Source organism: Thamnophis sirtalis, unplaced genomic scaffold (assembly GCF_051295495.1).
Source record: "Thamnophis sirtalis isolate CommonGarterSnake01/CBP01778 unplaced genomic scaffold, rThaSir2_p1.2 scaffold_3, whole genome shotgun sequence".
Taxonomy (NCBI): Eukaryota; Metazoa; Chordata; class Lepidosauria; order Squamata; family Natricidae; genus Thamnophis; species Thamnophis sirtalis.
Genome location: NW_028261383.1, coordinates 9,461,324 through 9,474,084, shown reverse-complemented (window position 1 = coordinate 9,474,084; position 12,761 = coordinate 9,461,324). Strand labels below are relative to the sequence as shown.

Below are 12,761 nucleotides of genomic sequence, written 5' to 3'. Positions count from 1 at the left end.
GGCTTTCCTCCTGGCCCTCTGGAGGCCAGAAATGGGCCTGTTTCCAGCCTTCCCAAACTTCTGGTAGGCCCATTTTTTGCCCTCCCCAAGCCTCTGCACATGCCTTGCACTTACCTGCATCCAAAAGGGGTTGCATGGGGACTCCTGGGAAGGAGGTGGGGGCCAGCAAGTAGTGAGATTTGGGGGTTCTCCTAACTGCTCAGATTCTTAGCTAGAGATTCTCCCAAACCTCTGTAACCCCCAAGCAGCCCACCTCTGGAAACGGCTTCTCAGATAACCCAAACCCATGCCATATAGGGGTTTAAAGGAAGCAAACTGATAACCAATGCAGCTCGCACCACAGGCCATCCTAGTCCCCCTGCCCCAAATTGTGCCCACCGATGCATTCTATGAGAGCTGTACCTTTTGAATATCATCAAGGGTAGCCCCATGTAGAGCACATTGCAGTAATCCAGTTGAGAGATGATTGTCTGCAGGTCTCATGATTCCAATAGTGGTGTAACTGGCTCATAACATGAAGTTATGGGTGCCAAACCTGCCACATCACGTTGTTGTCACATTGGTGAAATGTCACAAACATGGGAGAAGTGCCACCAAGCACGACACCTGTATGCTCCAGCTATTCCATCCAATCATTTATTTAAGCTGCTAATTTCTTTCTCATTTTTCATCCTAACCAACTATCAACCACTAGATGGCAGCACAGTTCATCTATTTACTCACTCTTGGCTGCCAACTGGTGGTCACTCAAATTCATACAAACGCAAAAAATGGAAGGAAAGGAATTTGCTGTACATGATCCTCTCAGGTATATAAGCACTGCAAAAGAATTACTATAATCGCCAGATATTATGTTCAGAGAAAGAATTTAGCTTCACAGCACACCTCTGGAGCCAACGGGACCTGAGTAGATAACCATAAACACATTCTTTGAAAATCCCATCTCCACCCACCTTTGAATATCCACCTGTCGTGGTATCAAATCATTGTGTGGAGAAGATGGTCAGGAACTATTTTTATGGCTACATAAAGTTGTATTTTTATAGTTGTATAAAGACGTGGTGGCTCAGTGGCCAAGATACTGAGCTTGCCGATCAGAAAGGTCAGCAGTTAAGCAGTTCGAATCCCTAGTGCTGCATAACAGGGTGAGCTCCCATTACTTGTCCCAGCTTCTGCCAACCTAGCAGTTTGAAAGCATGTAAAAATGCAATTAGAAAAATAGAGACCATCTTTGGTGGAAAGGTAGTAGTGCACCTTTGTCATTTAGTAATGCCAGCCACATGACCATGGAGACATCTTCAGACAGTGCTGGCTCTTTAGCTTTAAAAAGGAGATGAGCAACGTCCTCTAGAGTTAGAAATATCTAGCATATATGTGCTACCTTTATATGAAACCTAAATTCAGCTATCTAAATAAATACATGGGATGTGGATGACCTTTAAGGTCACAGAGAAGAACTGGACAAATTCTTCATTGTGAGGCTGAGATTAAGTCACCAGAGATGTTTCTCCCTAGAGCAGGAGACTTCCAAAGGTAAACAAACTTGAGGGGGATCGCCTGGATTTTTACTTGTGTCCAAAAGTGCCCTTGGCTTTGGGAAAACTTAACTTTGCTTCAGAGAAGATCAGATTTGCCTATATCAGGAGTGTCAAACTCAATTTCATTGAGGACTGCATCAGGGTTTTGTTTGATCTCAGGAGAAGGGGGGGCTGGCCAGTTCAACGGCACTTGCTGAGGCTCTATTTTTAATGGCAATGGCTTCCTGCAGTTCTCTGCCAGTGAAAATGGAGCACACGACCTCCCCGGGTCTCCATTTTCACTGGCAGAGGGCTGCAGGAGATTGTCATGGCCAAAAATGGTGTCTGAGGAGGGGGCTTGTGTGACCTCCCTGAGCTCTGTTTTCTCTGGCAGAAGCACCATGGGCCAGTCCTTTGCTGTTTTCACGGTAGCCTCATGGGCCAGATCTAAGCACCCCGCAGGGTGGATTCGGCACCTGAGCCTTGAGTTTGACACCTCTGGCCTACATGGATGCAGAGATGTTCACAAAATATGGTTTTCTCTGAACAATGATTGGAAATCCATCTCATGTAATGGTACCAAAAGGTCCTAAAACAACAGATCTTCAAGTTGTCAAAGTTCATGGAAAATTCAGAAACATCAGGAACCCATGTCTGTCTTGTGTTGATTTTAGACCAGGTCTCCACCCTTGCACCTGCTCCTGGAGCCCCTGGTGCTATATAGCTGTGAAAATCATGGTCCTGCCACTCCTCCAGATTTCAAGGGATTTTGCCCAACCGTCGTCCCTGAATCCCTGAGCAGCCTGATGCAAAATCTTCTTGACTCTTGCCTGATGTCCAAACAAATGCTTTCTCTGGAGTCAATGTGTTTGGATGGAGATTTGGAGAGGATGCCAAGATGTGAGATCATGGCATGCCTGTAAATCTGTGGTTGCATTCTATCTGTTTTGGAGAGAACTCTGTTTCCTGAAATGCTCCGAGGTTTTGCCACAAGGACAGAGGTCCTCCTCCTGTTGTTGCTTCTGCTACTTCTGCCCAGCAGAGTCAATGGGAGAAAATGTCCCCTTGACTTCACCAACGATCAGGATACAGTGCACAATTATTATCATCCCGGGGATTTTTTCCTTGGCGGGATTGTGCCTCCAAGACCAGGAATGATTGTTCAAGAAAAATTTGATCAGTTTCTCTTTAACCAGCCTATTTTGTAAGTAGATCCATTTGGTGGGTTTTGTACCATTTTGCTTGGGAATGGCTTTCAAGAATATCCAATGTTCCACTCCACCAAGAATGATTCCCTGTAGAAGAAATTTCTCTTCTGCTTCCGAGGTGGACTCTCCTGGCCCACCCAGGTTTCTATTCCATAGCGAAGCTTCATCTGCAAATGTGTGGGATCTAGGTAGAGCGTGAAACCACAGTCCTTTACCACTCCATCAAAAACAAAACTTGTCCTTGGTGCCCCAAAGGTTGGGGACTGCCGTGCTCAAACACCGAATGAATATTAAAGTGTGTCGTTGTTTTGTTGCTTTATGCAGGAAAGGATTTACTACATACTGGTTCCTTCTCTCCTTTCTTTTTGCTATCCGTGAGATTAACCAGGATCCCCAGGTTTGGCCCAATGTCACCCTGGGCTATGACATTTACGAGAACTATTATCATCCAAGAATGACCGCCGAAGCCCTGGCAGATTTGCTCTCCACTGGACAGGCAAATGTTCCAAACTACATTTGTGGAAGAGAGAAGAGGCTGCTGGCTGTGATTGAAGGGGTTGAATCTGACATTTCTGAGCAGATTTCCACCATGATGAGCCTCTACAAAATGCCACAGGTATGAATGGGGATGAGAGGAAAAGCTAAACCTGAATCTGTCCTGCCCAGGAAAATGTTCTACCTGTCCATGACTACTTCAGCTTCAATAATACATGGGCAAACAATAGATTGAAACTCAAGGTAAACCACTCCAAACTCGATTGCAGAAAATGTGACTTCAGCCACAGAGTGATCAACACCTGGAATGCTTTACCTGACTCCATTGTTCCATCCTCAATTCCCCATAATTTGAACATTAAACTATTTAGTGTGGACCTCACCCCTTTCCTAAGAGGTCTGTAAGGGGGGATGCATAAGTGCACCAGCGTGCCTACCATTCCTGTCCTATTGTCCCCACTTATGCGTACCCATTTCCTCTGTTCATGTCCATGTTTATATTATACCTGTTATCTCATATAAATGAATAAATGTCACAACCATCCAGGTATCCTCACCAGGAAATTATCTTGCTGCTTAATGTCTCATAACCATCAAAACATTAGAGCACTTACTCAGAGAGGGCACTGGAACTGATGTTCTCCCCTTCCTGTGACAACTTTTCAAACCATTTTATATTGCATTTATATCTCTTTCTTGACTGTAGTTATGTGTCGGTATGTGTGCATTAAATGATTTTCATCAACAGATCAAATTCACCAAACTTTGGCCTCAAAATAATTTCATTCTTATTCTTAACAGGTCAGTCACGGTTTTGTGTCTGAAAAGCTGAATGATAAAACCCAGTTCCCCTTCATCTACCGGATGGTCCCCAAAGAAGAATACTTGTATTGGGGAATTGCCAAATTGCTCCAACATTTTGGGTGGAATTGGGTCGGTCTCCTTGCACCGGACACTGACAACGGGCAAAGATTCCTATGGACATTTAATCCCATATTAACCAGAAACACAATTTGTGCAGCCTTCTTGGTGAGCATCCCAACTTTGCCCTGGAATAGGCATTTGCTGGAGAATGCACCATTTCACTTGTGGAACAATGTCAGTGTTTTAATATACTATGGTGAATCTTCTCAATATTTCTCCAGGTTAATACTCACATTTCGTGAACACATGGAAAAGCATGTCAAGCCACTCCTGGCAAAAGTTTGGATCACCACAGCAATGTGGGACCTCTTCATGAATTTATCTCCTGAAATACTGTCTCCTCGGCATCTTCAGGGTTTCTTCTCTTTTTTAATCCATACTGAAAAAAGACCACAATATGCTTATGAAACATTTTTTGTCCCTATGCAAGATTTTGGCAGAATAGCATTCAGTTGTTCGTATTCCAAACACCCCTTTTCTGTGAAAGGAAGGATGAGGTGCCGGGAGAATGAGGACCTGGAGATCCCGCGCGAAGAAGTGGTAGAGAAAACTCTAGCTCAGGATGGTTACGGTACTTACAATCTCGCCTGGGCAGTTGCTCGGGCATCACACGCTGCCTATCTATCCAGGTCCAAGCGGAAAACAATGAAGGAAAGAGATCACAGGCTGGTCCTTCAGACATGGCAGGTATTTGGTTTCCCTTAGAAAGCCTGAAGGTGACCCTTCAGGATTCAACTCCATTTTAGATGGTATGGTGAGTTTAGGGTTTGAGTCCTGGATGGGAGTTAGGTGGATGATGTTAACTCTCTTTGTACCTTTGATTTCTTCCCTTCTCAAGTTGTTCCTTTCTTTGTCATTGTAGCTTCATCCTTTCCTGGGAGATTCCCACTTCTACAATACTTGCATGGAGGGAGTTTTTCTGGATGAGAAAGGGGACCTCGCTGCCAAGTTTGATACCGTGAACTGGGTGACCTTTCCCAATGAGTCCTTCAATGCCGTGAAGTTTGGGAGGATAGATAGACCCTGGGGGTCCAAAGATCTGGAATTTATCCTTGACCAGGAGGCCATGAATTGGCCCCAACGGTTTAACCAGGTAAGCTGAGATTGTTCATCTAATGTTCTCCATCCTCTCTTTCATTCTTTCCAACCAGTTGGGAAACGAATGGGAAGTAGTTGGATCTGGGATGAAAGATTGCTTGGAATCATTTTTGTTCACTATGAAATAGCTAGGTTCTTTAGATCACTGAATGGGGTTCCACGGTCAAGAGATCTATTGTGAATTACCCAGATTCTAGTTGGTTCTTGTTATATATTTCTTTTTTTTCCAAATAGAATTTTTTAGTTTTTTGTTACAAATTTTAAATTCCTTTTACAAACAAAGTGTTGTCCAGGTTTCCCTATTTTACATTCTCTCATGTACATAATTTGCTTTACATCACATTATCATTTCTAATTTCAGCCCCATATATTTTCTTCCCATATTTCCATCTTAAACTTAATTTGCTCTTAACACATAAAGAGTATCATTTTTCGCCCTTTGAAAATATACCAAATTTATCATTTCATTTTCCATTTATTATTCTAATTTCTATAGGTGGCATATATCCTCAAATTCAATTTTAATATAAGGAACAATTTACTTAATTGGTTATCCACAATTATCATATTTAACTATTTTAACAATATATTATTAGCAGTATTAACATATTTCATTTTTCTACTGATAAATCTCTTCTTTCCCTTCCTTCTTTCCTAACCATTTTCTCTTAACTCATCCCTTACTTTCTTGATGTTCTATTTTCCATCAGTTTTCTTCTTGACTTTCTATCCCCTACTCTTAGATCCATTTTTTCTTTTCCCCCCTTTTATATGTATTATATCTTTTCTTCTGCATTTTCCCTGTCATTCTTCTATAAATCATTTGAGTAACCCTCCCTAAGATTTTTCTTTTTTGCTTCCCACAATTTCTCCCCCCTTTTTTTGAATTGTTCCTTTTTGGATTACCATTTCCCTTTCCCCCTCTCTGCTCTTTCTGTGTCTCTGTAAATCTCACTGAAGCTGTGTAACAGATTTTTATTTTCAGAGTTTTTTCTACAAATGTTAGCTTTTTGCATCTCATTTGTGTTCTTCTTTGTCAGCCCCTCTCCTATTTCCTGTTCTGTGTATTTCAACAGATTTTCTAGTTCTTTGCTACCTTTTAATTTTGTATGTGTGTCTCTTAACATTTCAAGTAGTTCTTCAAACATCTCACACTCCAGGGACGTGCAGTCAGGGGAGGCAGGGGAGGCAGAGCCTCACCACTGTCATTGTGAAAAGAAAAGGTTTTTAACTTTCTTTTTCAGTCCTGGCAGAGCAAAGTCCAACAATAGGAAATGGCTGCACACACCTTAAAATTTCTTCCACTTATCTCCCCTGTCTCTATTCAAGATCAGGTTTTGCCATTGTGCTTTGTTTCAAGATGTTGCTGTGTTTCTTTCCTCCAGTAGATGGCTTTTATGATCACACAGTGCAGTCAAATCAATAACTTATCAAAGTTTTCAGAAACCAAAAGTTCCAAATCCACTCAGTAAAATTATCTTTTTTTCTCTGTATTCTTCCTTTTGTTATTTTAAATATCTCTGATTCTAGTTATGTTAGCCACAATCCTCTTGGGCGGTAACCATTTCTCCCCCCCCCCTTTGTATTTTGTGTGCCAATTAGCTGCTGTTTTAATCTCTGGACAATTTTTTAAAGCTCCAAATGTAAAATTTCTTTACTTTTGGGTTGGCCAGCCTTTCTCCTGGTCCCAACACTCTGTCTGATCACTGCTCCTGCTCCAAATTTGGTCCGGATGCCCCGGCTCCAGAGCAGTCATACAACCTGCCTGCCAGAGCCATGCAAACTTCTCCGGTCCGCTGCACCCGAGCTGATGGAGTGCCCGCAACTGCACACCCATCACCAGGGAGACAGCCAGTGCAGGTGAGCCATGCGGTTGCTCCGATCGCACAGGCGTTCCACCAGCTCGGGTGCAACCGGACCGGATAAGTTTCTCTTCTCAGAAATGTCTTCTCAGCAAAGCTGTGGCAGCCTGCCTGTTCCTTTCAGGTGCTTCGACCCCCGGGAGGGAGGGGGCCAAGGGGAGCATAAAGGGAGCTGCAGCTCCTCTGTGAATGAAGGGAGAGGAAAAAAGTTGGGATTCTCCCTGCTGCAGCCTTTAAATGGCAAAGAGAAGCCAAACCCCCCCCCCTTCACAGAGGAGTTGCTGCTCCCTTTATGTGGAAGTGAGATATTTTGCAAGGAGTGGGAAGTCTCTCATGAAGTCTCTGAACAAGAAAAATGTATCTGCATGTTAATGGGCTAATTATAATTTAAAACTATTTTTTGGCTTACTATACAGATAATTTAGTGCAAAGCTGTGCATAACAGTATTAGATTTTTGTGGTTTTATCTTCCTTGATTGGTTTTGGGAGAGCTATGGAAAGCTAAAACAAATGCTGTGTAACAAGGAAGCGTGAAACATTCCTTTTGATTGATTGGAGAATTAAAACCAAACATTATTTCAAAGGAGAGAAGTTTCATATGCAACTTTTATCAAAAGTGTTTCACATGCCCTTAAATCTGGGGGGGGGAGAGAATAGTGAACATCTAGGAAGTAGGGTAGTAGTGGCAAATATCTTAGAATAATACTTTGATGCAACTATTATAAATTGTTCAGCAATAATTTAACTAAAAGAATTGTGCATACTATATATAAATTGTTACTTCTTAGCAGGAAGTCCAATATTTTTTTCTTTGGATTTTCCCATTTGGCTGAGTTTTTCAGTACTCCAACATACTATTCTTTTTCATTGGGCATATTTTTATTGGGTTTCAGTCTCCCATCAGTTAAGAAGACAAGAACTGCAAAGCAGGTGGTTGTGTGCAAATATCATAAGTATTTTTGGAATGTATCTGTGATGCTACCATTGTGAATTTATTGTTAAGAACACTTATCAAGTTTTAATATTATGACTGTCTAACATATTTAGAGGGCGAGTGCTTGCTTGTTGCAGTAAAGTACAAATGCCATAAGCAAAATACCTGTTTACTCAGAGGTATATTCCTGCTTAAGTTGCTTGATAGCTGTGTGCAGAAACTTTAAATTGTATAGCTCATAGCACTAAAGAAACCTAGCAGTGACTACTCTTGAGGGGCTACATTGGCTGTTTCTGCTTCCAAGTGATGTTTTTGAAATCTACTGGAACATATTAGGGATAACTGCACTGAGAAGCAGAAGGATGGACTCTCACCTTTATGATAGGCTTTTGAGACACTGAAAAGCAGTGGGGACTTTTGCTACTTCTAAGTATTTTCAAATCCAATAAGAAATTTATTATCTTTCCTTGAGCTTCTTTATGCAGGGACAGGTGCTGAAAAATCCTTCAAAGAAATGGAAACAGTGTGTGTGTGTGTGTGTGTGTGTGTGTGTGTGTGTGTGTGTGTGTGTGTGTGTGTGTGTTGGGGGGTTGTTTCTGTTGTGTATGATTGGAATATAACTTATTGGCCCTGGATTTTGAGGGTGGAGGGAAGTTGCAGAAGCTGAAATGTGATTGGGACACACTGGAGAGTCCTATGTTTTATCTCTTTTACATTATCAGAGATTATATACAGTATAAAGAGCTAACAGTTGCAATGATTGTACTTTATATTTGTGTACACAAAACAAAGAACAGGTAATTCAGCACACAACAGCCTGTCAATCTGAAAATACTCTGAAACAAATAGGTATTGTTTCTGGTGCACATAATTCCAAGCCCCAGATTTTAAAAGTATCAATATGTAGAACTCTTTTTAGTAGTCTGGATTATGGAAGAATTGCAGGAAAATATTAGATAAGACAGAAATAAGCTAAAATAGGGGTGGTGGTGGTGAATCAACTTCTTGTTTCTTGCCCATGTTTTGTTACAAACTATAACTGCTGCCTATTTTTTAGCAATAATGATTATATTGAATATGATATTAATATATAAAGCATGTGATATGGTTCCAGGATCAGAGCTAGTCTATATTTGAATGGCCTGAAGGTGTGTTAACATTCAAAGAAGCTAAAGCTGCAATCTGGGAAAGGCAGTTCTTGGCCCCCTAAGTACTTGGAAAGTAGACCACCTGTGAACCATATGTAAAACCACCCTGATTGCCATATAGAAGAAATTATGAAATAGGCCTGTATAAATCATTTGGTGGGATTTCAAAGCATTGGAAAGTTGTGGGAGTACTTTGGAACATCTGCTTCATTGACCAGATCTGGAGGAGTGCTCAGAGCCCTGTAAAATAACTTGCCTAGCTTTCGTACAAATGCTAGGACTGCATGGTACTTTGGATTCTGTTCCAAACAAAGTACTGAAAGGAATATAAGACTGTAAATATAGTACCCCACCCACAACTCCTTAAGTAGATATTTCATGAATCCAGGAAAAAGGTGCCGCTGCTTTAAAAAGTACCAAGTAGATGCTGTGGACTTTACATTCCTATGTATTCAAAAATAGTGCATAGCCCTAACAAACGTTATTATTTAATGAATTTAAGTTGTTGCCACGGTTTTGAAGTTAAATTCAGGTGTATGGATGCCTTTCTTTTCTGTGTCATTTATACCTCTATGTTGACTGGGAATGCTGACATCATCTTGGCCACTTCCACCTGGTCACATGGCCGGCAAGCTACTCCTACCTGGTCACATGGCTGGCAAGCCACTCCCACCCAGTCAAATGGCCAGCAAGCCACTTCCACTCACATGGCTATCAAGCCACTCCCACAAAGCAGGCCACACCCACAGAGTAGGTTCCCAAAAAATTTGAAACCCACCACTGCTGTGGTTGTACGAATGCTAGCTTATTTGGAAACTGCCCTACCCTTCATGGTAGACTTGCAGCAAAAAAAGAGAGTAAAACCAGGTTAGGTTAGTCCAAGGTCAGGAAATAGATAAGAGAATCCTAGAAAGTAAATATACATTTATAATAGTGCTGGGTTTCCATTTTTTTACTACCAGTTCACTTGTGCGCAGAAGTGTCCAGGCTGGTGGGTGGAGCCTCCCGCCGCGGCCACTATCAGTTCGCCTGATCCTGGCCAAACTGGGAGCAAGCCACTTCTGATTTATAATCCATAAAAATGTTTATTTCTTTTCTGTTAGCTTATTGGTAAACTTGTTATTGTAATTTATCAACTTGTTACTTGTTATTTGGCTTTTAGTCCAGAGGTTCCTCTTGTTGGAGTAGAATTCAACCTGTCTTTCCCCAAATCTACTAAGTGTATTAACTGGGCAATGTGGCTGATTCAATCAAATGATTAAGAATATTTGGTTTCATGTAATGAGTGAATCCGACCATAGTCATAGCTACTGAAAGTTGTGTTACTAATATCTTCTCCCTCTGAAAACCACCTAACCTTTGCAAATCCACCCAAAATGTTGCCCATGAGCCGCGGTGGCGGAGTGGTTAGAGTGCAGTACTGCAGGATACTTCTGCTGACTGCTGTCTGCAATTGGCAGTTCGAATCTACCAGGCTCAAGGTTGACTCAGACTTCCATCCTTCTGAGGTGGGTAAAATGAGGACCCAGATTGTTGGAGGCAATATGCTGAACCTGTAAACCACTTAGAGGGGGCTATAAAGCACTATAAAATGGTATATAAGTCTAGGTGCTATTGCTATTGCAATCAGCACATCTTCTGGGAGAACGTTTTACATCTGCAGTTGATGCTCCTTTTCTTTTTTGGTCAGCCCCTGCCTCGCTCCAGGTGTACCAAAAGCTGTCTTCCTGGCCAAGCCAAGATGGTCCTAGAAGGAAGACCACTTTGCTGCTATGGTTGTGCCTCGTGTGCAGAAGGCACCATCTCCATTCAGGAAGGTAGGAGACATTGGGGAAGGGAGAGAGATCTTGAAGGATGGGCAGAAGAGACGCTGAAGCATTTCCACTCAGGAATGTTTAGAAGCAACTTTGGGCAACAGGTCTGTAGAGAGAACAAAAGATGACCTTGAGGGAGATAGGCAGGAAGAGAAAAGGGACTAAAGAATTTGTTTAGAATATGCAGTCTACAATTGGTAGCAACTCAGAGACATTTCCCTAATTCACTGAACTATGAAATGAAATTCAACGGTGAAAAAGTAAGGTTCAGAACCTGCTGAATACCACCTCTGGATAGAAGCCAAAAGTTAGTTTCCCTATCACTTTGTTACCATCAAGTAGTTATCTAGATTTCTATATCTCACACCTGGTATTCCCCTATTCCCCCACCCAAATCTGAGACTTAAACAGGGGAGGTTCACTTCCCTTCTCATCTCCTCTCATCTTCTCTTCTCTCCTATTCTCTTTAACAGACCAGGATTTTGAGGCACAATATTTTAGCCATAACATTATTTGCCTATTCAAAAGAAGTGTTTTATTATCTTCATGTAAAATTAATATTTGAGGTCTTGCCTGTCTTCTCCCCAGATGCAGAGAAGTGCACAAGATGTCCAGAAGATCAGCATCCAAATAAAGACCAAACCAAATGCATCCCCAAGAAAGTAACCTTCTTGTCTTACAAAGAAGACTTGGGGATAATCCTGGCTTCCTTTAGCCTCATCTTGTCTTTGGTCACAGCCTTTGTCTTAGCAATCTTCATCAAATTCTTAGAAACTCCCATAGTCAAGGCCAATAACCGGGACCTCTCCTACATCCTCCTGGTCTCTCTCCTGTTGTCCTCCTTGACTTCCCTCCTCTTCATTGGTCGTCCAAGGGCAGCCACCTGCCTTCTCAGGCAAACTTCCTTCAGTATCATCTTCTCCATTGCCGTCTCTTCCATCTTAGCCAAAACAATCACAGTAGTGCTGGCTTTCCTGGCCACAAGACCTGGGAATGCTGTGAGGAGATGGCTGGGAAAGACTCTGGCCAACTCCATTGTCCTTAATTGCTCTGGTCTCCAAGTTGTCATCTGCACCATCTGGCTGGGAGTTTCTCCCCCATTCCCTGAGTCTGACATGTACTCCCAATCAGAGGAGATTGTCCTGAAGTGCAATGAAGGCTCTGTTGCCATGTTTTATGGTGCTCTATCATACATGGGCTTCTTGGCTGCCGTCTGTTTTACAGTAGCTTTCTTGGCCAGGAATCTGCCTGGAGCCTTCAATGAAGCCAAGTTGATCACTTTCAGCATGCTGGTCTTCTGCAGTGTTTGGGTGTCCTTTGTCCCAACCTACCTGAGTACCAAAGGGAAGTACATGGTGGCCGTGCAGGTCTTCTCCATCCTGGCCTCTAGTGCTGGTCTGTTGGGTTGCATCTTCATTCCCAAATGCCACATTATTTTGATACGGCCTGACCTGAATACAAAGGAGCAGCTAACAGCAAAAAGTACAGATGGTTTGAGATCAAATGCAAAATAATCCTAGTTGTCATAACCCTCTCAGAGAGCTGCTACATCATAGCTTGGATTCAAATTCAGGGGAACATAATGTTTGTATTTGTAGACTTCCATACCCTGCACTATGGCTGAAGAGGTTGAAAATGCTGAAATATCCCTAGACTTTTAGGGAGAAAAGTATTTCCTGACTCCTCCAAATGTCTGATCAAAAAATAGCCTAGAAGACAACTCAGAAATGTTGAAATATTAAAATCCTCTGGCAAAGTTAT

At 42.1% G+C, this 12,761-nt stretch overlaps 1 protein-coding gene across 1 annotated transcript; it reads left to right on the top strand.

The window, feature by feature from the left end:
• The first annotated feature begins 3,173 nt into the window (after positions 1 to 3,173).
• LOC148047111 (vomeronasal type-2 receptor 26-like) lies at positions 3,174 to 12,514 on the top strand. Its single transcript, XM_087708318.1, has 5 exons — positions 3,174 to 3,341; positions 4,022 to 4,831; positions 5,007 to 5,237; positions 10,877 to 11,003; positions 11,589 to 12,514. Exons 1-5 carry the CDS (start codon positions 3,180 to 3,182, stop codon positions 12,512 to 12,514), a joined length of 2,256 nt encoding a protein of 751 aa, XP_087564444.1. The 5' UTR covers positions 3,174 to 3,179.
• Positions 12,515 to 12,761: the final 247 nt, after the last annotated feature.

What these genes read in the sequence shown, in the direction of transcription:
- LOC148047111 (XM_087708318.1), top strand. Translation starts at nt 3,180, where the DNA reads ATGACCGCCGAAGCCCTGGCAGATTTGCTCTCCACTGGACAGGCAAAT. An exon ending in GCCTCTACAAAATGCCACAG is followed by an intron (nt 3,342 to 4,021) that starts GTATGAATGGGG and finishes TATTCTTAACAG; the next exon opens with GTCAGTCACGGTTTTGTGTC. An exon ending in GGCCCCAACGGTTTAACCAG is followed by an intron (nt 5,238 to 10,876) that starts GTAAGCTGAGAT and finishes TTTTTTGGTCAG; the next exon opens with CCCCTGCCTCGCTCCAGGTG.